Below are 26,251 nucleotides of genomic sequence, written 5' to 3'. Positions count from 1 at the left end.
CATGTTATCCCCTTCCCCCACCGCCCATGTCTTCTGGGCCTGATACTTTGTTAACTTTTTCTAAAGTTAAGAAAAATAACAAGAATATGGAGAAGAGGGGCACCAGGTTGGCTCAGTCAGAAAAGTATCTGACTCTTGATCTCAGGGTCATGAGTTCAAGCCCCATGTTGGGTGTACAGATTACTAAAAAAAAACAGTAAACATTTCAAAAAATAAATAAATTTTAAAAAATATGGAAAACATATTTATTGAAGCAAATGATTTAAATGTATTCAGCCTAATGGTGACAGAAAAAGGGAGTAAAAAACCATTCTTTCGTGACTTGCTGAGAGCATCTTTGGTAAGTGGAGAGTCTAAAAAACAAAAGTGCAAGTCATACAAAAGTATATAGAACCCTTTGGAAGTCATTGTAAGACCCAGTAAAATGCCAGCATCGGGGGTTTGTGAACGGAATCCTGGGCTTGGAGCCAGGATATCCCTTCGGATTCGGCGTAAGCCCTCCCTCGGGGGTGACAGCTTCACACCCACCTGAGTGACTTGCCTGAGGCCTCATTGACTGGCTGTGAGCCGGACAGCGTTCCCCTCAGAATTCCCGGGGTAAGTCTCACAGCCTCTTTCCACATCTCTGAAGTAGAAGTGTTTTATGAGGAAAGGAGAAGATTTTTCATTTTCTCAGTACAGTTGATGGAAAACCTTTCCTGAAACTGATAATCCTAGGAATTGGACAGAGGACCCCGTGTGTTAGTAAGTGCTATCAGTTACCACCGAAGTCTTTCTGAAATGGCCTTTCTGATCGAGCCTTTGTGGAGGAAGCTGCTGACATGTTCGTGCTTTCCTGTGCTTATTTGCCTTTCTGGAACTCTCTGCTCACCCGCAGTTTTTGTCTCGTGTGCAACTTCAGAGTGGGGATTTGAGCTGCTGGTGTCTCTGATCTGGACAAGTCGCCTGCAGCCAGCTTCCTGCTGAAGGCCCCTGCCTTTCACTGAGGTCATTCCTCAGACCTCACAGTTGTGTTCGAAACACAGCAACTGTTTGCCTCAGACTCCATGGTTACGCACGGAGCAGGCTCTGAATAATCAGAAGTCTTTGGCGCACTTGAGTCGCGTTCATGGTAGTAATGGATTTTCATTGCTCCCCTCCGAGCATGTGCAGATTGCAGCCCACTAAGAAGGGAGGGATTCCTGGCGATTTAAAATCGGTTAACAATAGGAACGAGCGCTCAGAACAAAAGGAAGGGGGAGTCCCTCACCCCATAAGTGTGCTCGTAAGCACTGCTGGGCTGGCTCTCAGGGGTGTTCTTACACAAGCTTCTGCAGCTGGCTGCATTACATGACCTCGAAGCTGCTGCGAATTCACTGAGGGAGGTAACTTGGCCACCCTCGGTCCCCCTCGGGTACATGCAGAAGCAGTGTCCTCTTAGGAGAGGGAATGAAAGGGCTTTAGGCTTCTTCCCAGGTGCATGGCTGCCTTGATCTTGATCTTAAAACGCCTTTTATTTGCATCTCTGTTTCCAAATCTTTAAAATCAGAATAATACTGGGGTGCCTGGGTGGCTCAGTCGGTTGAGTGTCTGACTTCGGCTAAGGTCATGACCTTGTGGTCCATGAGTTCAAGCCCCGCATCAGGTGCTGTGCTGACAGCTCGGAGCCTGGAGCCTGCTTCAGATTCTGGGTCTCCCTCTCTCTCTCAAAAATAAATAAACATTAAAAAAATAAAAATAAAAAAGAACATGCTTAAAATCAGAATAATATTACTGCTCTCTACTATGTCTCTAAAAGACTTAGATTTTCAAAGAACGAGAACTACTGTATGTAGTTTGCTATTTACAATGAAGTTACTTTCATCTGATGATGTGTTCAGCAGATGTTTACTAAGCACGTACTAAGTTTAAAACATTATTAGGTATTAGGAGGGATATGAAACCACTGGAAAGGATGGGTACTTGAATTATTCCAGATAAAACTAAGGCTCATGAAAGCTAAGTAGCTCCTTTGAAGTTGAGCAGCGGTCAAGTAGCAGGGGCAGACTTGAGTCGAGGGTGTCTGACCACAGAGCCTCTGCTGTTAGCCCTCACCTGTATCACGTTCTTTTCTTAGGTTGGGGTGGGATGTAAAGTTTTGTGCTGATCTAGAAATAAAGGGAGCATATGCTTACATCCTGGTTTTCACTTTTTTTTTTTTTTTTTTTTTGTACTTCACAGGCATGTCACAGATCTAAACAACAGGGATTTAATTACTGTACATCAGCCATTTCTTCTCCATTGACAAAATCCATCTCATTAATGACAATCAGCCATCCTGGGTTGGACAGTGAGTATATTACTTTTTTTAAAATGAAGCCTATTTTAAACACTTTTTTCCTATCATTTTTCTCCCTTTAAGACCCCGTAACATTACCTTCCAAAATTTGCCTCCCTCTTCTCCTGAATGGCTCATTTAAATAGAAAAGGTGACATACCAGTTTAGTTTTGGGATCTTCCTTCCAGTTTTGGGATTCTTCTTGTCAGGACATAGATTTGTTTTTTAACTTTTTATTTCGAAGTAATTTCGAACTTTAAAAATAGTTCTAAAAACAGTACAAAGAATTACCATATATTCTTTACCTGGAGTCCCCAGATGTCATATGTTTGATCCATCTTATCAAAGTCATAACTGTTTTTATCAGTCTCTCTTCTTCTATCACTGCCTTTAAAGTTTTTTTCTGAAACACTGGAGAGTAAGTTACAAACATGATGTGGTTGTATCTGAAAGTTATGCTGTTCTGTTACCACAGTACAATTATGTAAATTTTGTCCAGTACTCATTTGCTGAGCTCTTCAAAAATGTCATGAAGCTCATGAAGGACAAAGAAAGACTGAGAGATACACTTTCAGTTGGTTAAGCACGTGCTGAAAGGATTACATCTGCCAGTGATGAATGGAGCGGTATGCAGATTCGGGACCCATTGGCTGGCTGTGAAAGTTACATAGATGTCTGGCATCCGTAAGCACAGGGCCTTTGCAAATGAAAGATGCTCGGAAACATATTTGAATTGGATCTAAATATTTGCCAGGGAAAGGCAGCTTGTTCTTTGAGAAACCTCACCTTTTTATTTTTAAAATCTTGATTCTTGTTTTCATGAGTAGTTACAGTTTGAGATCTTGTGCTCATCAAAGGGGGAGTGATCCTTTCTTTGCTGAAAGACCGTGTATTCAGGAAGGTGAGGCAAAGGGAGTAAATAAACTTTCCTGGTGTTTCTGGTGTTTCTTCAGTGTCCCCTGATAGAACCCACCTTAAAAGAGCTGGAAAGGGGTGCCTGGTTGGCTCGGTCGGTTAAGCGTCCGACTTGGGGCTGAGGTCATGATCTCACAGCTTATGAGTTTGAGCCCCCCATCAGGCTCTGTGCTATTAGTGGAGCCTGGAGCCTGCTTTGAGTTCCGTGTCTCCCTCTCTCTCTGCCCCTACTCTGCTCACGCTCTGCGTCTCTCTCTCTCTCCCCCTCCCTCCCTCCCTCCCTCCCTCCCTCCCCCTCTCCCTCCCTCTCCCTCTCCCTCTCCCTCCCTCCCTCTCCCTCCCTCCCTCTCCCTCCCTCCCTCTCCCTCCCTCCCTCTCCCTCTCCCCTCTCCCTCTCCCTCCCTCCCTCCCTCTCCCTCTCCCTCTCCCTCTTTTTTTTTCTCTCTCTCTCTCAAAAATGAATACATATTTTTAAAAAATTTGGAGACTCTGTCCTGCATTTGGGAGATGTTCTGTCTCAATTCATGACTTACCACGGGCCTGATCTTTTTAATTTCTACCTTAGAACTAAGACACGATAAAGAATGCTGTTAACTTTGTCCTCATTTTCATGATCAGCGATTCAGATCTGGCCTGTTTGACTAAAGGTGTGCCTACTCATGGCGTATTCTCAGAGATGCCGACAGAACCTCACAGAACTGCAGCGAAAATCGCCCTTCCTGTTTTTCTTTGGGTTTTGATTTGATTTGGCTTTGGGTTAGAGGTCTTGCTGGTGCAGAGTGAAAATCATCATAACAGGATTGTTAATGGTGGATTTGATGAGCTTGGAGTGCTAGCGCTCAGTAGGGCAGGACACTGAGACAGGAGGGCACTGTTGAGTGAGACCTTTCGGCCCTGTGTCCCTAACCGTCCACGACTGGTGAGTGTGCTGTCGTGGTGGAGAGTCTACTCCCATAGCAACAGATGTCCACCACCAACAGAATGTGTCCCATGGAGGGATTTTTTTCCCTGTATTTTGTGACACACACTCTTGCCTCGTGCATGAAACACTTCATTAATTTTTCCTCCAAAAAGCAAGATGGTTTTTGACTGTGTTTTCAGTTGCTAGCCCAACACTATAAATAATGCGGCTGACTCCCAGAAAACACCGTCCTAGAGTGCCAGGGGTTCTGGCACACACAGCTTCTCCTCCTGTTGCTGGGAAATTTTCCGCTCTGCTCAGAGGGGACTGAAATGAGTTTGCAGACTGTTGTCAAGGGTTGATCTCCAAGCAGGAGTTTGATCCTTTGATCAAAATAGGGTGGGTACCCTCATTCAAACTTACATTGTACGTTTCATACACGTTTGAATGATTAGGTCGTAAATTCGTTAGCGAGCCCCCCAATTTCCCTGATTTAGCCTACGCTGTAATTGGAGGATTAATCAACTCTAATGACACTGTTTCTCCTTAGTCCCTCCCCACATACAATTATATTAATTTTCCCATCGGTATTTTTTTTTATTGCTCTAGAAACGTGATAAATGTTTTTTGCAGATGTAAAACTTCTGGCAGTTGAACAGGAGTATAAAACTTGTAATCCGTGTGCTGTACCTTTAAGCATCAGGGTAACTGGACAGTTCTTGGTTTGCCACAGACTCCGGGCTTCCATTCCAAGTCACTTGAGCACTCTGCGTGATTCGTGTGTAGTCACAGCCTTCCCGGCTGAAGGAATCCTAGTTACAATCTGCACAGTGAGATTGTAAAGCCTAGAACATTCAGTCCACTTAAAGTGTTTTAACTGGTGTTTCATTGTAAGCCTGTTGGGTGGCTGTGTGACCTTGGGCTACATAGTGAGATTCTTTGCCTCGAGTTACTTGATGAAACAGGGGTAACAATGTGATAAGGCTTACATGTGAATTTATGTAGAGTCCTTAGCATATTTCCTGGCTTATAATAAGCATTTGTTATTGTTATGGAGCGTGTGAGTTCACAGTACCCAGAACAGCGCCACAGTCTGTCTGTCCCTGACCAGAGTTGAAACAATGTTAGAGAAACTAGAACGCCGTCCTTCATGGTCTTTAAATGGACTGTGCCTTATGAGTACGCTTGTCCAGGAACAAAATACTTTCTGAAATCAACCTTATCTCACTACTTTCCACTTCTGCCTGGGCTCTGTCTTCTTCCTTCAAAGAAATTAGCTCCTTCTACCACAGTCTTACAGCTGTTAACATCCAGGCATTTCTGAAAACGTGTGTCTCCTGAGCTGTTGTCTGGAATGTCTTGTTGGGTCATTTCCTAGAAGAGAAACACAGAGGAAACTCAACATTATTTCTAAGCTGGTATCATTTTCTAAAATCCATCGATGCAGAGGAAAATACTGAGTCAAGATAGTGACTAATGTATTTCTGTGTCATTTTCTGGGGTGGGAAGTAGACAGGCGACAGCTTATTTGGGAACCACAATGGGTGGGGAAGCTGTCCTCCCTCATGTCTTGGCTGTGCTGTCATGGTGGGAGGGAACGTGATGAATGCATCTTGCCAGCTCATCTTTTAGGGACTCACAATAGCACCAAGGCTACCTGCATCATGGGGAGAATGCCGGGGAGGACTGCCCTCAGAGAGACCGCTCCTGGGGACCTGTGGCCCCATTTCTCCTTGCATCAGAGAGGATGGAGTGGAGACGCCCAGCTTGTCAGGAGACTTAGATGGTTTCTTGATAGAACTTAAGCATAAATTTTGTTTCTATACATACAGAATAATTCAGTTATTACAGATGATCCCTTGCCCAAAGTATATTTTAACACATTTCATGGCTTATGCTCAGGAGATGCTTACCAGCAGTGGAGAAGGTGCTTGCTTGGTGGTGTTCCTGGAAGAGCCCTAACCACATTGGTGGTGGTGACGTTAAAAGGAGACTTGTACCCATTAGAGAGGTGTTTTAACTCACAGGCTTCTTAACGAGAAGTCACTTTCCCCTTGTTTTTCAGGGTTTGTTATCACAAAGAACATATATGTTGAGGATCCTCCTTTAGATATTCCTACAAATAGGTTTTTCCAGATGATCCGTGAAATTGTGACAAAGGAAAGGAATCTGGTATAAGAAGAGAGCTCATTTTCATTTCCTGAATTTGCTTCACGTTTGGAAAGACTTTTGCAAGCACATGGAGATGGTAGCTTACTTTTCGTTCTAGGCCGTCGCTGCCCAAGGAGCCGGCGTGCCAGTAGTTGTGCCCAGTAGTCCTGGATCTCTGTTACTGGACGTGGCTGCCCACAATAAGCTGACGTCACGTAGTGTTTATGTGACTGTCAAGTTCGTACAGGGCTTTTTCATTTCATTTAGGACACTGAGCTTTCAGAAAGCCTGACAAAGGGAAATTCGTTTATTAATGTATTCATTCAGTGAGCATTTGAGTTACTCTTTGGCAGGCACCAGGCCACACGGTACAGGAGACAGGTGAGTTTATAGATACAGTTTCTTTCCTCACCGCGTTCTCACAGACCAGAGAATAGGTGAATGTAAGAAACGTGGGGTAGTACAGGGGCGCCTGGGTGGCTCGGTCGTTTAAGCGTCCGACTGCAGCTCAGGTCATGGTCTCACAGTCCGTGGGTTTGAGCCCCGTGCTGGGCTCTGTGCTGGCAGCTCAGAGCCTAGAGCCTGCTTCGGATTCTGTGTCTCCTTCTGTCTCTCTGCCCCTACCCTGCTGGAGCTCTGTCTCTGTCTCAAAAATAAATAAACATTTAAAAAAAATTAAAAAAAAAAACATGGGACAGTACAGGAGCCTAGAACAGAGAATGCTCACTGGGATGAAGTCATCTCAAAGTTGAGGCCAGCAGAAGACTGGGAATTCACTGGGTGAGTTCACACAGGAATGCCACAGAGGTCTTAACCATTCGGTTCCAGACCCCTGCAAATATCACAGTAAAGCAAGTCAGATGAATTACTAAATCACTAGGCTTCCCAGTGCATATGAAAGTTACGTTTACACTATGCTCTAGTCAAGCATGCAACAGCATGATATCTAAAAAAACAGTGCACATACCTTAACTTAAAAATACCTTATCACTAAAAAATGCTAACCATCATCTGAGCTTTCCGTGAATTGTAATCTTTTTGCCTGTGGATGGTTCTGCCTCGGTGTCTGTGCCTTCTGAAGGTTGGGGTGGCTTTGGCCATTTCTCAAAATAAGACAGCAGCGAAGTTGGCCACATGGATTGATTCTTCCAGTCACAAAAAATTTCTCTGTAGCATGTGATGACATCAGATGTCGTTTGATAGCATTTTAGCCACAGTAGACCTTCCACAATTGGAGTCTGTCCTCTCAAAACCTGCCGCTGCTCTATCAGCTGAGTGTAGATAATACTCTAAATCCTTTGTTGTCATTTCAGCAAATTCCCAGCATCTCCCCCGGGAGTAGCTCCCATCCCAGACTCCACTTTCTTTGCTCATCCGTAAGAAGCAACTCCTTATCTGTTGTTTTGTCACAAGATTGCAGCAATTCAGTGCCCTCTTTAGGCTCCACGTCTGATTCTTGTTTTTTCCACACCACATCTGCAGTGACTTCCTCTGCTGAGATCTTGAACAGCTCAATCCATGAGGTTTCGAATCAGCTTCTTACAAACTCCTGTCCACGTTGATATTCTGACCTCTTCGCGGGAATCACCAGTTTTCTTAATGGCACCCAGAATGGTGAATCCTTCCCAGAAGTTGGCCAGATCCATCAGAGGAATCCCCTGTCTATGGCATCTGTTGCCTTACAAAATATATTTCTTAAATAATAACGCTTGAAAGTCAAAATGACTCCCTGATCCACGGGCTGCAGAATGGATGCTGTGTTAGCAGGCCTGAAAACATTAACCTCCTCATACATCTCCATCCAGGCTCTTGGGTGACCAGGTGCATTGTTAATGAGCAGTACTGCTTTGAAAGGAATCTTCTGTTTCTGAGCAGTAAGTCTTGATAATGGGCTTAGGGTATTTAGGAAACTAAGTTGTGAACAGATGGGCTGTCATCCAGACTTTGTTTCATTGACAGAGCACAGGCAGAGTAGAGTTAGCACAATTCTCAAGGACCCTAGGATTTTCAGGATGGTAACTGAGCATTGGCTTCAACTTGAAGTCAGCAGCTGCATTAGCCCCTAACAAGAGTGTCAGCCTGCCCTTCGATGCCTTGAAGCCAGGCACTGACTTCTCCTCTCCAGCTATGAAAGTCCAGGATGGCATCTTCTTTTGATATAAGGCTGTTTCAACCACACTGAAAATCTGTCATCCGGGGAGCCACCTTCATTAAGGATCGCAGCCAGATCTCCCGGAGAACTTGCTGCAGCTTCTACGTCAGCCCTTGCCGCTTCACCTTGCACTTGGATGTGTGGGGCTGGCTTCCTTCCTTAAACCTCCTGAACCAACCTCGGCTAGCTTCCCACTTGTCTTTGCAGCTTCTTCACCTCTCTCAGCCTTCACAGAATTAAAGAGATCCTTGCTCTGGACTAAGCTTAAGCTTAAGGGAATGTTACGGCTGGTTTGATCTTTGATCCAAACCGCTAAAACTTCCTCCATATCAGCAATAAGCCTGTTTCCTTTTCTTATCATTTGTGTGTACAGCAGAGAAGCACTTTTTATTTCTTCAAGAACTTTCCTTTGCATTCACAGCTTGGCTGTTTGACATGAGAGGCCTAGCTTTCAGCCTGTCCCAGCTACCCACGTGCCTTAATCGTTAAGCTTAATTATTTCTAGCTTTTGATTCAAAGTGAGAGACGTGTGACTCTTCCTTTCCCTTGAACACTTAGAGGACTTTGTAGGGTTATTAATTGGCCTGATTTCAGTATTGTGTCTCAGAGATCAGGGAGGCCCAAGGCGGGCAGGGTGAGTAATGACCGGTCATTATCGTGTAAGTTTGCTGTCTTATACGAGTATGGTGAGTAGCGTCCCCAAACAACCATAATAGACCACTGATCACAGATCACTGTCACAAATATAGTAATGGTGAAAACATTGGAAATACTGCAAGAATTATCATGACTGCTCAGAGACACAAAATGAGCAAATGCTGTTAGCAAACTGGTGCCGATAGGCTAGTTCAACACAAGGTCACCAGAGACCTTCAATTTGTAAAAATTGCAGTATCCATAAAGTTCAGTTAAACAGAATACAATAAAACGAGGTATGCCCGTATGTGGAAAGCACGGCCGAGGGGTTGGGGCTTCTTGTCCAAGGGCAGTGGAGTGATTTAAGTTGATAAAGTAGGTTGATTCGGACGCTTCAGAGAGACCACACTGAAGAAAGTGTTGGGGAGCAAAGGTCATGGATCAGGAGAAGGCTACTGCAAGATCCAGGTGAGAGCACACGGTGGCGGTAGGGGAGAAGTTGATGTTCAGAGAATTCTAGAACACCTAGAATAACTGAATTGAAGCAAGATGGAAGCATTCAATGATGGGGCCCAGGTCTCTGTTCTGAGCAATTCATTAGATGTTAGGTACCGCTTACCAAACAAAGGAATACAGGAGGAGGGGTGGGTGTGGAGAAGAGAGATGTCACTCACGTGCTTCCTCGTTTCTTGCTGCCTGTGGGACATGCCCCAGAGGTGAGCAGAGAGAGATGAACACATCTTGAGCTCAAAGGGAGAGCTACGGCCTGAGGGTGGAAAGGTGTGTGTCACCAGCCCAGCGAATTCAGCTTGTACTTTGGGAGGGCAGGGCGTGAGGAGGTCTGGGGTGAGGGAGAAGAGAGCTGAGCACAGAATCCCGAGAAACACCACTACTCCAGATGTTTCCACTCTCAAGAAAAACAACTCCAGCTATAAATTATGACCGTTAAAAATAATGGACTTCTTGTTTTCTTACTCTGGCAAGTACGTGTTTGTTGGATGAATTTTTTAAGCTATATTAGAATTCTACATACTCAGAAGTAAAGACGAAAATGTGAATAAATATGTTGTTCACTAGGCAGCCTTTCCTGGAACCACACAGGCTAGCGACATTATTCTGTTCAGCACGGTCTCAGGTGCCTTTGACTTTGTCCCGGTACAGTTGGCGCTCTCTAATGTCTCATGTTGACCTACTTCTCAGCCCAGCCACGGATGCAGCCAGCAAGGCGGGTCTCCTTCTCCGTCCGCATCTCTCCACATCTCCTTAAGTCTAAAACTCTCTTTTCTCTTGGCTCTTCTCACTCCAGTGATGGCGAGGAGGAGTTGCGTAGTAAGTAAGCCGCTGTAGTGTCCACGGCTGTTCTCCAGGGTCTGACAGTGCTGAAAATGCTGTCAGCTTGGTTCTAAGAAACTGGGGATTTGTACCCCCTTGCATGCCATTGTTTCTAAACCATTTGTCTTCCTGCTTTGCTTTGAGAATTAATTTGGGTGAAACCGTTTTTGTCTGCTATATGCCACGTGCACTGGTTGATCTAGTGGTCTGATTCCAGGGCACGGGGAGGTGTTCCCATCCCACCTTGTACCTTTTGTGATACTGAGCGCTGGTTTCACAAAGCTTTCTATTTGATAGTGTAAATTTCATTTTCCCATGTTTTGCTTTTTTTTGGTCTCATGAGACAGATATCTAGATATCCACCTGTGATATTTAAAAGCTAATGTTAAACTTTTTTCTTCTCACCTTTCAGACCTGTCTTTAAAAATACCTTTCCGTTGGGGCGCCTCTCTGGCCAGAGCCTGCAACTCTTGACCTCGGGGTTGTGAGTTCAAGCCCCACATTGAGCATAGAGATTACTTTAAAAGAACGAAAAAAGAAGATAAAAATACCTTTCCTCTGAGTTTACACCACGTGGATTAGGGAGTAAGAGTTATAGATGTATTTCCTAACTTCCCATTTTCTCTCCTTTGGAACTTTTATTTTTCAATCCTTTTACTACAGTGTGGATTTCAGATTAATATATTCTTATTTGATAATGCCTAAATTTTAAACACTCTGTCTCTCAAAAATAAACATTAAAAAATTTTTTAAAAAAACTTTGCAAGGTTTTAGTAAGCTTGGAAAGGAAATGAATTCTACCCCCTGTGAACATCACTTTTCAGTTATGCAAGATTTCTGGAAAATTCCAGGATTGCTATTTTTAATGGAAAAAAACATTTCTAGTATAAAGGTAAATACTGAATTGTTTTCATATAACTACGGTAAAATCTTGATTTGCGAGTATAATTCATTCTAAAAACATGCTTGTGATCCAAAGCGCTTGTATATTAAAGTGAATTTCAAGAACCATTGGCTCAGTTGTGATCATGTGACATCTGGCATCATGTACTATTCGTGTTGCAAGACATCACTCATTTATCAAATTGAAATTTACTAGAAATGTTTGCTTGTCTTGCAGAATACTCATTGAACAAATTACTCGCAATCCAAGGTTTTACTGTGATAGGAGCCTCAGAGAATTACAATATTTGTATAATTGAGCAACCTAATTCCCTACCACTTGCTGACCCTACATTTCAGCAGTATTTAGGTATCTAATTATTTATTTAAATATTAAAATTTTATAATCAATATTACGCTGAGGGTGACATCTTTGCATTGTTCTTAAAAGAAAGTACCTTATGTACAGTAACATAAAGTTTAATTTCTCTTAAATGGAAGTCATATTCAGTACTTTTTTCATAATGAAAAGATGTTTAGTAAATAGGCACACCATAAGATACTTACTTTATACCAGTTGTAATAGGAGGGAAATTGTGAAAATCTGCTTACAACTTTGAGTGTTCAGAAATTGTCAAGTCTATTTCATCTCAAAGTATTGTGTACCTGGGGACATAGGTCCACATGTGGCAGACGAAGTAAAGGTCCCAGTGGTATTTCTTCTACCTCTAAGACGAAATTATTAATATAGAACGGCACTGGTTATACAGCTAATCCAACAGGATGAAATTATAAAAGTATAGAAGCTGGAAGAAACCTTTGGACCAGGTATCTAGCCTTCTTCAAAATGTGTTCCTTACCCTGAAATACCAGTGAGAATTCTGGAGGTGGAGGGGAGAGGAAGGGAAAGAAAGGGGTTGGTTCATGGCCAGATAAATTTAGGAAAAGTCCAGTTAAGCTGGTTTCAGATGCTAATGTGTACATTGTGAATTCCCAAGGCAGTGTTCAATAAGTTGTGTTTCCCAAACGCATTAGCTAGGTAACCACAATATGTGCCTGACTGTGGATAACATCTCATGAGACTAGTATTCCATGGAACGCACTTTAAAAACCATTGACCCGGTCCATCCAGTAGTTCCGACTCTGGAATATTAGAATATTATGTCTGCAGGTTGTTTCAAGACTTTAAGAAAATCCTACTTGAAATACACTGTTTACCTGCCATAATACTTTGTAGGTTGACTTCAGTGACAGATTTCTTTGCTTTTGTCTGTAATTATACCGTAGAGGTATCATTGGCTAATTTATACTCTTAGGTGCACTGAAAACTTGATGGCCCTTCAGGAATCTCAGAGGCATTGGTTGATTAATCGCTGTTCTCAGAACCAAATCTAAGAGGTCATAGTAAATGAATGAATTTTTTCTTCAGCAGTGAAAAGGTTGGAAATCCTTACCAGAGTCCCAGATTCTCCCAGTACTCAATCACATATTTGTTCAGTTTCTAATTTATTCAGCAGAAATCTACTGGGAGCTGATTCTTGGCCAGATCCTGTGCTAGTTGGTGTTTTTCTTCATTATGGATTTTGCTTTCACTTTGTTCATATTACTAGGTTGGTAACTTGCTAGGTAATTGCTCTAGTTAGTGTACAACAGAGCCTGACAACCTGAGAGAGTTTAATGCTGCTTCTGTCATTCAGGGTTCCTGGGGTGCAAAAGGTTATAAAGCCACTGACCTAAACCACACTCTTGGTTTTTTAAGTAAATTAAGGTATCCTGAGGTTAAAATGCTGACGATTTCACACCTAGATCATGCAGAAACTAGGGAACAGATCCCAGATCTTACTCTTACTCTGCTCATCTCGATGACCATGCATTGTAAGTGAAATAGAAGAACCCAAGTAAGTAAAAGGAAAAACTATAGAAAGTACTCTTTTGAAGACTTAGAATTGGTTGTTAAGTTTCCTATCTATTATTCCTACTTGTTGGCTATTCACTTAGTAATAACTACCATTTTGCATTTCTAATTGGAATCTAGAACAGGTTGGACATTTAAGTTCAAATGCTGGTAATCTGGTAGTAGAACATCTTCAGATCTCTGTCAAATGAGGGTTTTACTCCTGGTCATCTCCAGTCCTTGAAACCCACCTGCAGGAGAAGGTGTGTGTTTTGTTCACACTGTAGCAAGAGTTGTACTGAGCGGCCTTTGTCCGCCTGGAATCACACACACAAAGTATTTCCGTGCCTGATCTAAAAACTGGAAATCCTTCATCTTGGTGTGATTGAGACCATCTCCTCTAAGTCCTGACGTAGCTCCAGCTTTATTAGCATGTTGTTGGTAAGGTGTCGTAGTGTTCCTAACGCTTTCTCCACTTACTGCTCTGCTGTGTGCCTTAGCCTGGGTGCTAATGACCCGCTTCAGTTTACGCTCCGATGGTGACGGAGGAAGGAAGGATGCACCTGCCGAACACGCCATACCAGTGTCAGCCTGGCAAGGACCTCACCATCAGTTTCATCTCCCTCATTTCACAGATGAGGAAGTGAAATCCAGAGATCTCACCCCAAATCAGTAACAGGACCAAGACACCACACACACACACACACACACACACACACACACACACACACACACACACACACAGCCAGCTCTGGTGCCCTTTTCCTCTTCACTCATCCCTTTCCAGGAATACTCAGGAAAATAGCAGGTACATGGTAGCTAGATATTTTGGTATGGAAACCCACGAAAGCAAAATGAACAGCAAACAGAATATGAATGATATTTCATTTTCGATTTTGTGTTCTTCCCGTGATGTCATCTCAGAAAGATGGAAACGGAGCGTTGACGAGAACAGGAATTAAACATGTTTCGTGTATGTTTGAGCGTGGGGACAAAAATGTTGATTTGGGGCTTGCTCAGTGATGTGATTCTTGGATGAAATTTTTTGTCGTGGGGAATTCACGCCTACTGCTGCCTATTTCCAGTTCTGATACTGAGTTTCGAGGTGAATTTTTCCTTCTTCCAAACCCTTAGGAGAAGGCACTGTACACTGGCTTTCGGATGCTCTCTCTGCTCTGCGTGTGTCGTTGTAAATATTTTAAGCCTCTTATCTGTCACCCAGGCACCGTCCTTTGGTTCCAACTTTTCCTCTGCCATTTTTGTTTTCCAGATTCACGGCCTTTCCACAGCACCAGTGCTAACCTGACCGAGAGGTATTGCACGTTTATTTTGTTACTCCTTTCCCTGAGATGAAGGAAACCCAAGATGTCTTACGACATTTCACTAAGTAAACTGAGAAGTTAATTCAGCTCATTGGATTCTTACTTCCTTAAGTGATAAATTTGGAATAATGGCTACAAGTGGTTTGTAGTGAAGACTCTCTATCGTTTTTAAATAATGTCTTCAGTAGTTTTTTCCTTTTGCTCTCTACACTGCCCTGACGATAAAGGTTTGCATTTATTCAGGAGAGGAAACACTTGTATTCGACTTTATGAACTTCTGTACTCTGCTTCTAAGAATTAAGCCCTAAGCCTGACAACATTTTGTTTCACTGTTTGCACGCGTGTGTATTCGTATGCACACGTGTCTGCGTGTGCACGCGTGCGGGGAACTGTACCTTAGCCATTTTAAGTTTTAAAGCCATTTTCTTCTGCCTACACGGATATGGCTCATAGCTTTGTCCAAGTAAGTGAATTGGTTCTTTACTTGACAGCAGGCAGGTTTGTATTTTGACTCATTGTTTACTATTATATTCCTCTTGTCACGCTTATGGGGTTCTAAGATATTCTAATGTAAGCATCATGGGGGTTCTGATTACTGCCCTGCACTTGAACATGTGTCTTTTCGCAGAGGCATTGGTTGTGACTCAGTGATCCAGAACTCTCAGTATGAATGCTTCTCTTTGTATATCTGTCATACTTTATTTCTCCTTTGTCTTCTCTGGAACAGTGCTCTCACACCATTTCCCCCTTATCATAATAACAGACTGCTTTATTTTGTAAACAGTACTTCATGTATAAACAGACCTTAGCTCCTGAAGAGGATTGTTCCCCCTCTTGAGGGGTGCCTCTGTCCTCTCACAGAGGCCCTTGAGGTAAACACGGCTTTTCTGTGGAAAAGTTCTTAAAATAACGATTGTAGAACACCTGGGAAACGTAGTGTAAGTAGATTCCTTTTCTGTGGAATGGCTTGTGTCTACAAGTGCCCCGCATTCTCTGAGGAAGTCCACCGTTGTGAACTTCCTGAAGTCCAACCATGTCCATCTGTGGTGGACCCTCTGTGATGGACCCGTGTAGCCTTCCTGAACGAGTAGATCAGTACCCCTGGCTCTGTGTGAAACTCCCACAGCGGAGCTTTCTATACTCTCCTCCCTCCTAAAATCGTGCAAAGCTGTATGCACCAGTATTGATTGTCCGGTGTGCCAGAAGACTAAAAAAATGGTGTGTGATTTCTGCTTTCGGGGAATTTGGATGTGCATTCAGTCATAAAAATTCCTTTACAGCCTTTGTTAACACGTCCATCTTTCTGTTGTCTTTATGAGTTTCTTCTTTAGCACCTATTTGATGCAAAGGTGTGTATAAATTGAGTGCTATTTTAGATTAAGAAGTTTCAGATAAAATAATAAGTGAATAATTGACAGGCTCTTTCACACCAGGCCACTAAAAATCTATTACTAAAACACTGATGGCCGACACAAGAAAACTTAGCCAGGTTTTGGGACCAGAACGGTTTTGGTTTTGGGACCAGCGTGGTGGTGTCCTCTGTTCTCAGGTCTTACTCTGTGGAACCGCTCAGCAGCCTCTGTCCATCTGTTACTCTGCTGTCCGTTGTCATGTGTGTGCATAAGTTGACTGTGACTTGTAGCTAAAATGATACATGGTTATGAAGAATTGTATTTTTTGGCTCTGTGTTTACTTTTTAAAAATTTCTGTAGTCTTTTTTAAAAATCACTCTTCTTGTTTTTATTTAGTATAACAGAAGAGACCTATAGTTTCCTGCCTCAAAGCCCCTCCAAGAAAGATTTTGAAGGCAAGAGTGGAACAAAAGTCAGCCGCACATTCAGCTACATCAAGAATAAAATGTCCAGCAGTAAGAAGAGCAGAGTAAGTACCGTTGAGGGCATTCCTTGCGTGATGGCCTTCGTTGGTCATCTGTAGGCTCCTGTCACAGCCTGCATGCACCCAATACCTAATTAAATAATGAGGACGTAAGGAAATAAGCACAGAGATAATCCTTGAAATGGCCTAATACTTGAAGAAAAATAGCAACAAAAGGTGATACCACTAATTGGGTTTTTACTATATGCTAAGAGCTTTCCATGTATTATTTTATGTAATCGTTTCCATAGCCGTATAAGGAGAGCCTGTTCTCCCCTTCCTGGGAGTAAGCTACCCTGTGAGTGTGTGCTGCTCACAGCAGTGGAACCAAGATTCAGATCCCATACTCGACCACGTGCCTTCGTCAGTAAACTGGGTTTAAAATGCACTTGAGGATTTTATGCCAAGATCAGGAGATTGAAAATATTTGCATTTGGGTTTAGAAGTTAGAAGGATTGGGGCGCCTAGGTGGCTCAGTTGGTTAAGCGTCTGGCTTCGGCTCAGGTCATGATCTCGCGGTTCGTGAGTTTGAGCTGCACATCGGGCTCTGTGCTGACAGCTCAGAGCCTGGAGCCTGCTTCGGATTCTGTGTCTCCCTCTCTCTCTCTGCCCGTCCCCCACTCACACTCTGTCTCTCTCTCCTTCAAAAATAAATAAACATAAAAAAAAAAAAAGAAGGATTTCCCCACAGAAAATTATAAGAGACTTTAAGACAAAAGTGGATTCTTCGATCTAGTCCTGACTACGAGGCTGTTGCAGGGTATTGTCTTTCATGCGTTAAAATATTTAAACATTTTTTGTCTGTTTATTTTTTTCATACTCCTGGGAATATTCGAAATACAAAAATAGATAAAAACCACCTGTAACAACCCCACATAGAGACAGGTACTCTTCTCATTTTTTTTTCAATGTACTTTCAAAAGAAAGGAAGACAAGGGTTTCCTTTTCTTATACTGATTCCCAGTGCTAAACCAAAATCAGTTCAGTGTCACCTCAGTGGGAGAGGACATTCTACCTTCCATTCACCCACCCACCCAGCCAGCCAGCCAGCCTCCAATAAAATAAAGGAATATCTTAAAAAAAAAAAAAAAAAATTTTTTTTTTCTAAATGGAAATCAGTGACGAGCTCTTGCTAAGGAATCACTATATATACATGTGTGTATACATGTGTTTGTGGCATGTCCATACACACACACACACACACACACACACACACACACACACATCCGTACCTACTTAGAAGTAAGGGAATACAAACGCTGAACTCAAGAATATTGTTGTAAAAGTATACCCCTCGCACTCTCCCCAAGCCGCCTGCCACCAAATGTAACAAGCCTCTTAGGCCCTCAGTTAAGTGGGCTGCTGGAAGTAGAGCCCATGTATTTTACCGGGTTTTGTAAATAAGCTCTCTCTCCTTTAGCCAATACTAGGTTCAGTGATGACTCAGAGGAGTTTTTCCACAAAACCTGCCACCGAAATTGTTTTCATTTTTCTTGCCTGGATGCAGAAGGGGAGAAAGTGGGGCAGTCAGGAAAGCGCAGGAAAAGATGCAAGGATGTTTCCAGAATAATCCTATATATAAGTATTAACTTCATAATTAAAAAAAATAGGGTTAAAGGTTAAATTCAGGGCAGAATGCTTAGCAGTGTTCTGCATACTGGCAACAAGGCTTAAACAGAGTCTTACCTGTTGTACCTATCACTGCTGGCTGGGACCCTGGCTGGCATCAACAAAAGAAAATCTTGGCAAAGATCAGTGTAGATTAGCTAGGTATTATCATCAAATGACTTCTGTAGCCTCAGCATTCTGCTTGGTGCTAATAATGCTCCTAAAGAACTAAAGATCATTGTCTTTGAGAAATTTTATGATCTATTTGGATGCTTTCAAGTGTGTTTTGTTGTCGTTCTGTTTTTAGACTGTGAGGTCTTCATTTGGAAGACCAGTAAATGAGTGAAGAGCCCCCTTCCCATCCATCTCCCCAGGGATGTTGACTTTCAGGGCAGAGCAGTGAATACGCCACTGATTGCATTAGTGAGAAGACACAAACACACATAAACAATGTAAGACTAAATTTAGAAACTGGAACCTGACCTTTATAAAAGTCTCATCCCAGGGGCGCCTGGGTGGATCCGTCAGTCAAGCATCCGACTTCGGCTCAGGTCATGATCTCATGGTTCATGGGTTCAGGCCCCCTCGTCAGGCTGTGTGCTGACAGCTCAGAGCCTGGATGGAGCCTGCTTCAGATTCTGTGTCTCCCTCTCTCTGCCCCTCTCCTGCTCATATTCGTTCATTCATATTGTCTGTCTGTCTCTCTCTCTCTGTATCTCTCTCTTTCTCAAAAATGGATAGATAAACTTAAAAAAAAGTCTTATCCCATCCTCCATACTTTACAAACTGAAGTACAGAGAGCTATGCTTCAGGTCACAGAACTAGATGATATTAGGGCAGAACCTCTTTGACTTCCAGCAATTAGTACACTTCATTTCCTGCTCACTCATAAATAACTTCAAACAACTGGCATTTGCTAGTAGAATGAAGAGAAAGGCAGGACAAAAGAAGGAAATTGTTAGAGCAGAGTCTGGCAGAGACCATTATCAGTTGACCCTTGGTGTCTGAGCATCTCCTTTGCCAGAATGACAACACTGTTTTGCAAAATGAGCCTGGTTCCTCTTTTCACGCTTGGCTTCAAGACCTTTGGGGGCTCGTGCTGCCTCTAGCAGTGGAAACCCTCAGAAAATTACAAATCTGAAACATGGACTCGCAGTCCATTTCCCATTATCAGGTGTTTAGAAAAGGGCCCACTGGCCACATCCATCAAGAAGGTTAAGAGTGAGCCGTCTTTCATATGGAAGAGCTCACTTCTGTCAGTGCACCAAAAGATAGTAAGAAGTAGGGGAAGTAGTGAAATGATACATTTTATGTCCAGTTACAATAAATGCCCTGACTTAATATGCCATTGCACTGATAAGCTAGAGCTTTCCCCTACAGAAGCATTTCCTTCTCTAAACGATGACAAAAATAAGTATTTTCTTAGTGTGATGATGCACACTCTACTGTTTCTCATAACTACTGGCTAATGTCATTTCTCCCTAATGTTAAAACAATTGAAAGTGTGACTGTGGATATTAATACTAGTTTTTCTTTTGAAAATAATGGTTTTACTGCTTTTAAATTATTTTTAAAAGAGCTACTATTAGAGATCAAACCTATTTTTATTAACCTAGTGTACAGTATAATCAGTCCTACTTCTTTTAAAGGAAAAATTAAAGCATTTAGTGAAGATATATTAAATTGCTACCTGTAAATTCTTAGCAGAGTCTCTAGGAATGGTTTGGAAATTTTTACTTTTCTTACAATTAGGTATGATAGATACACTCATGAAAATAGTTTGTGTTATTAACTTAGATATAGCCCACTGTTCATTGTTATGTTATTATATGTGCTTAAGGGTTGATTTATATGTTGGCAACTCTTAAGTAATATTCTAAGGAGCCAAAAGTCAGCCACTGTGTAACAGATTATTCACATTTTGGTTTTTTGTTTTTTTAATTTTTTTTTTTTTTTTAACGTTTATTTTTGAGACAGAGAGAGACAGAGCATGAACGGGGGAGGGTCAGAGAGAGGGAGACACTGAATCTGAAACAGGCTCCAGGCTCTGAGCTGTCAGCACAGAGCCCGACGCGGGGCTCGAACTCACGGACCGCGAGATCATGACCTCAGCCGAAGTCGGACGCTTAACCGACTGAGCCACCCAGGCGCCCCCAGATTATTCACATTTTGCCTGTAGCATGGAGTTCTCTAGATAGGTGTATAGATATTATCTAGGCAGATAGATCTAGGATTTGAGAAATTGAGTTCTGGTCCTTCATATGTCCTTTTAAAACATCAGCAGTATCCGACATGTAATTAGATAAGCGTATTGGATGTTTTTTAGAACGGGGGCAAGCCTAAACAGGAAGTGTAACAGGAAGACTGGCGGGTTCTGCTTTTGTCCTTAGCATCTTCTCATAGTACCACTTCCTGCCAGTAAGTAAGTTCGCTGGCTTACAGACTGTTTAAACACTAATGTGCACCGTGATCCTGTTCACGCAGAGGGAGTGAAGTGACCCCCTTTAAACCAGCCTGTCCCAGTGATTTTCTTCTCTAAGCTTTCCTCCTTGCAGATTAGCCGGGAGATACGTGGGCAGACACGTTAACACGAATTCTTAATCTGACTTGAAGTAGGCATTTTGGGGCAAGGGCTGTGCTCCTGCAGACCTGCCCCTATCCAGCCCCACCTCGGCGTGCCCGTGCTCGGCGTAAAAGAGCCGACCCCGTCAGCCGTGCAGAGGAGCCGTGTGCCGAGGCTGGAGTCAGTGTGAAATCCAGTTCCCTCTCTGCTCCCTTCTCTGATTAAACATGGGCAGCGTGTCCATGGCTTCATCCCAGCATGTTTCGCAGTCATCCGGAGTGCTCTCTGGTCTTGTCTTTGTAATGGCTTGTCTAAAGCAGTAGGTTTTGAAAGGGAGAACTCGTTTTCCGAGTCCCCTAGTGTAGTTATTTCCTGCCTCCTTCCCTGAAATACCGTGGGCGCCGACTTCCCCAGCCATTGTTGAACACGCAGAAGTCACACTGCAGAAAACAATGGGTCACCACTCGACCACAGGCAGAGCAGACCTCACCGAGAAGTGTTCTTAGGAAGCATCCCGATTTCAACACCATGAGGAGTCTTTCTAAACAGATAGAAGATGTGTTCCTTAACTTCTAAGTGTTAATTGGCCTCAGTCCTTCCAGACACTCTGTCGTGTGGCCGAAGCACTGTCCACACACACTGCATTCTGGGGACTTCGTTCTGTTTCATTTCCAGGGTACTTGGCCTTCCTGGCAGCATGCAAACGGTTAAGCTTGTCTTAAGGAAACCAGCAACTTCAGCCCTCCCTCCTTCCCTTTCTCAACCAGTCCCTGGCTTCCTCTTACGGTTTCTCTCATGGCAGCTCGAAGCTGCTACGCTCTGCCCTGCCGGCATGCGCCCCTCCTTCTGTGACAGCACGCTTCCTGGCATGGGGGTCGAATCATGTCGGTAAAATGGGGTCAGTTTCACGAAGTACCCCTCATAACAGTGAGACTCACAGGACCAAAACATGGGGAGGTAAGAGCCTGACTTCTTTAAGGCACTAAATCCTAACAAACACAGAAAGAGACCGGGAGGCGGGGGGGGGGGGGGGGGACGGTGGTTAGGTTACTGTTTTGTTTTTATCCTTGGAAGAACTAGTTTGGATTATTGTGGAGGACAAGGATATTATTTATTACTTATTCAGATTTGATGAGCTTTGTGAGGTTGGAGAGCATGTTAGTTGCCGTAGATGAGTTTCTCAGCTCTTGGAGCACGCTTTCTTGAGCAAGGAGGCAGATGCTTTTCAGTTTAACATTTACGCATGGAGAAGCCTGTGGCCAAATGTGGTTAAGAGCGAGAAACACTTGGAAAAAACTGCATTTGCTATTGCTTGTTATTAGAATGTTACGTATGTACTTCAGCCATTACTAATTTTCACTTAGAACAGTTTCCTGTTTTGTAAAGTGAAGTAGTTTGTTTTTCTCCCTTTCTTGTCCTCCTTTTTGTGGTTCTAAAGTGTAGCAATTTGGCTCTTAGATTTTTGATACGTGTTTTGTTCGTTAACCAAGGGCCGTACACGAATCAGACCTGGCCAGCACTCACCAGGTCAGTATGGTGGACAGGTTCTGAATTAGGAAGTCAGAAGGCCCGGGTTGTGATTTGGGCTGCGGATCATTTGCCGTGTGACCTTCTGTGAGTCAACATACCTCTCCAGCCCTTGGCAGTGGAGAGTAGTGAAGAGAGCAGAGCTGAGGAGTCGGCCAGATCTGGGTCTGCATTCCAGTGGGGCCGTGGTTGGCATGTGGGCTCAACTGTAGTATTAAACACCCTGTGCCTTGGTGTCCTTAAACATGCAGTGGGGATGATGGCTTCTTCACTGGGTGTATGTTCCCATCTGTGGTGCTTGGCACATAGTAGCTGCTCAGAGCTGGTGTCTGTGATCCTGATCTGCTCGGGTATACGATGGGCAGCGCGATGCCCTCCCTTCACCTCACAGGTATGGGATCAGGTGTGGTAACGCACGCAGAGGCCTTGATTCAGAGTATGAGGTGTTTGGTAGTTTGTCACGATGGCTCGCTTCGGGGTACCTGTCCTGCAGGGATTATTTTAGATTGCAACAGCGGTGTGTGTCTATGTGGGGGACGGTAATACTTGTGGCTGGAAGCAGTTGGAGGAGAGCCCCCGAGGAAAGCTTCCTGCTGCCCCAGGCTGACGCGAGAAGGGCTGCTGTCCTTCCTGCTCCCTGCCTGCAGCCGGCCCTCAGCTCGTGGCCTGCGTCCTCCATGGGCCGCGCTTGGGGGGAGGAGCAGCATTCTTGGCTGCCCCACGTTCCCCTCCTGCAGCTCCAGAAGCCTCTTCCAGGTGTTGGTCCTGGGATGTTGTGTCCATCGGTCTGAACAGCCGCTGAGCAAGCCGCTGACAGAACTGCTTGGCCTGTCCGGTCTTCCCGGAGCGTGTCTCATGAAGCCCGAACGGTCACAACTTTCAAAGATCATCGTCCAGGACCGCACTCCTGACTTGCATCCCAAACACTCGCCACCACCCACCATTGACCACATGCCATCCGGGTGCCCGGGTGAAGGGAAGGCTCTGGCGTCCAACTAACTCTAAACTCTTTTCTTTGGCAGGAAAAGGAAAAAGAGAAAGAGAAAATCAAGGAGAAGGAGAAAGATTTGAAGGAGAAGGACAAGGACAAGAAGACTGTCAACGGACACGCTTTCAGTTCCATCCCTGTTGTGGGTCCCGTCAGCTGTAGCCAGTGTGTGAAGCCTTTCACCAGCAAGGACGCCTACACTTGTGCAAGTAAGTGACACGCCCCTTCCTTTGAGGCACGGCTCTGGGCTTGTCCCAGGCTTCCCGCCCATCCACCCCGTATCCCTTCCTGGTGTGTGTGGACAAGTCAGCCTGTTGTGTCTTCCTTTAAACATCAGGAGGGTCATCAGTTCTCGATGTAGAGCATACAGCCTGTGTGTTTTTGCAGAGAGCCCCAATCTCTTATACGCCGTTCTGTTGTCCTGGAAGTCTGTGTCATCATCGAAACAGCCTCGTGGCCTCCAACTCAAAAGCCACACAGCAGTCCTTTGTCAGGCCGTATGCACTCATTTTTTGGCATGTGTGTCGGCCATTTGCCAACATCAAGTCGTGGTGACTCCCAAGGGAAGGTACTTTCGTGGGCAGAGATGTCCCGTATTGACCTGTCGCTGACCCGATCAGAAGCACCTTAAAGCCCCGTCTGTTAACCGAGTGTGGTTCCTGGTTTTGGCAAGATACTGTAAGGCAGAGGGTGGCTAACTTTTTTTTGTCAAGGCCCACCAGCAAGTGTCTTAGGCTCCATGGGCTGCACGGTCCCCACACAACTACTGAACTCTGCTATTGTGCAAAAGCAGCCACGGACAATACATAAACCAGTGAGCATGGCTGTGTTCCGATAAAACTCCATTTATAGACAGGGAAACTTGAATTTCATGTCATTTTTATATATTATAAAATATTGGTCTGTAAATGTCAACCATTTAAAAATGTAAAAACCGTTTGTAGTTTATGGGCCGTACAAAAGCAGGCTACCAGCTGTATCTAGCAGAGACCCGGCTTTAAGGCACCGTATCTCAAAACCGTTGTCGTTAGATGGATAGAAAGTAATCATTGCAGCGCACACACCAAAGAAAATTTGTGAGGCCGCTTGTGGCCGGAACTGACCATTCTAGAGATCCAGCCACCCCCAGGCCCAGCCCAGTCACCCCGAAGGCAGAGATGATTAGCACCGTGTGGCACCTATAACGGGTTCAGACAAGATAGTGACTAATTTAGACACCAAGAAACGCTTCTCAGACCATGGTATTTATGACGTTTCTTGTTCTCAGTCATTTCTGTGGAATACCCCAAGGGATTTGTTACCAAAAATAATTAACTTACTGAAATTTGCAACGTTTAAAAGCTCACTTGAGCAGATTCGGAACTACTGCAGAATTGACTTCCGCTCACTTGCTTTCTTGAAGAGACAGAGTGGAGTTAAGCCAGCACACAGCCCACAGCCCGGCTTGTCTGCACGACAGCTGTCGTGGCTTTCTGAATGACTGGCTTTACCATCACGTCCTTAGAAGAGGACTTTTGTCGATATATCCCAGATGTTGTCTGCAGCCCTATTGGTTCTACCGCCCTACTTTAAAAACAACACCACCTCCTGGGAGGAGCTCTTCTCGAAATCTTTATGCATCCTGTGGGCGGATCCCACACACGCTTAGGCCCTCCCCGACATGCGACTCACCAGGAAGTTGAGAGTTCCAGCGTTAGTGGTAAGCTTTATGTGAGCTCTGGGAAACGAGGGGCCACCACTGTCCACTCCCCCCTGCATGTTACTGTGGGGCCCAGGTTCTGTTAGGGCACTTCCCTAGGCCGTCAGCCGAACGTGTTCGGTTTTCTTGACACAGTCAGCTCCTTGGTACTGGGATATCTTGGTTACCTAGGGCAGCAGTCACCAAGCACTTTTTAGTATGTTCGTGCATCATTAAAACGTCTTTAGCCTAATTGCGCAGGGTGTATATACGTGTGTGTGTGTGTGTGTGTGTGTGTGTGTGTGTGTGTGTGTGTGTATACACACACTAGTTTGTTTATTTTGAGAGAGAGAAAGTCCCAAGCAGGCCCCATGCTGTGAGCACAGAGCTTGACACAGGGCTCAGTCTCATGAACTATGAGATCATGACCTGAGCCGAAATCAGGAGTCAGATTCTTGACCAGCTGTGCCACCCAGGCGCCCCCATGGTGTATATATTTAATGCAGGAATTACACACTTGTCCTATACCTTACTTCTAAAGGGCCCATTCTAGGAATAAGAGAAGTCAGATTTGCCATTGTCTTGTGTGCTGTTTAGGTATTCATCTTCTTAATAATACTCTTAGGTCAGTGAGTTCTTTGCAGGAATCTGTGTAAGTCCCTTTTTCATTTTATTTTAGTTGGAACCAAATATACTCTCTAAGCCCACTGCATCGAGCACCTGTGAATTTCCATTCACCACAGCGTGCTGAAAGTGAGCAGATGAGGACAGGAGCCTCTGTTACATCCCCAGCTTCTTTCAAGTGCTCTTAACCTCCAGGGCCCTCTCGGACATCTAAGCGCAACACAAAGGGCTGAGTGAGGCACCAGTACATCATCTGTTTATTAATTCTGTTTCTCTTTTAAGTCCATATAAATGAGAGCTATAAAATCTCCCCTCCCTGTGTCCCAAAGAATCATTTTGTGTATCCCTCCTGCAAAGTGCCTTTTCTCCATTTGAGGGGCACTGGTCTCAGAGAAAAACAGAAAGACCTTGTATTTCTTGATTGACAGTATGAACTTCATATTCGAAGAACTTCATCAATGGAGGAGACTGAACACCTGCTTTCTGCTATAAAACAAAAATGTTCAATGCAATATATTAATAAATAATAAATAAATGAAAACACTAAACTAATATATAACCGAGCCTGCAGAAAGGAAAATCCCTGAAGAAACTCCTAATCAGAGCAATGAAGAGCCTCCCTGTCAACCGAGGACAGGATGTGTGGTCCGAGGGCACAAGGTGGGAGCTGGAACTAAGACCCCCGAATGAAACCAGGAGCTTTAAAGGCTGCAACGTCCATACTGAAGGACCTAGAAAAACTCCACCCACTGGCCCTTCAGAAGCAGCAAGGAAACTTGCCTTCGCCCAGGGCTCTGGGTGAGAATTCTGCATTATATATGAATCTGGGGTCCAAATGCACACCATTCATACCTCAAACTAAGAAATTTTTCACAAGGTTTAATGAAATCCCAATCTGAGAATGATA

The 26,251-nt window shown here is 44.0% G+C and overlaps 1 protein-coding gene across 11 annotated transcripts in view; it reads left to right on the top strand.

Moving 5' to 3' along the window:
• The window catches only part of AKAP13 (A-kinase anchoring protein 13), a 337,030-nt gene that overhangs the window by 260,951 nt on the left and 49,828 nt on the right, over nt 1-26,251 (top strand). For 8 of the 11 annotated variants that reach the window (XM_078448989.2, XM_078448988.2, XM_078448984.2 and 5 more), the window contains 5 exons: nt 2,200-2,308; nt 10,252-10,380; nt 14,430-14,472; nt 16,230-16,362; nt 23,077-23,251. In XM_078448989.2, the coding sequence (XP_078305115.1) occupies nt 2,200-2,308; nt 10,252-10,380; nt 14,430-14,472; nt 16,230-16,362; nt 23,077-23,251 (589 nt within the window). The remainder of the gene's footprint in view (nt 1-2,199; nt 2,309-10,251; nt 10,381-14,429; nt 14,473-16,229; nt 16,363-23,076; nt 23,252-26,251) is intronic. The other 3 variants (XM_078448991.2, XM_078448990.2, XM_078448993.2) reach the window with 1 other exon arrangement.

Source organism: Panthera onca, chromosome B3 (genome assembly GCF_046562875.1).
Source record: "Panthera onca isolate mPanOnc1 chromosome B3, mPanOnc1 haplotype 2, whole genome shotgun sequence".
Lineage (NCBI taxonomy): Eukaryota > Metazoa > Chordata > Mammalia > Carnivora > Felidae > Panthera > Panthera onca.
Note: the sequence above shows the minus strand (reverse complement) of the source record. Positions and strands in the feature narration are given on the sequence as shown.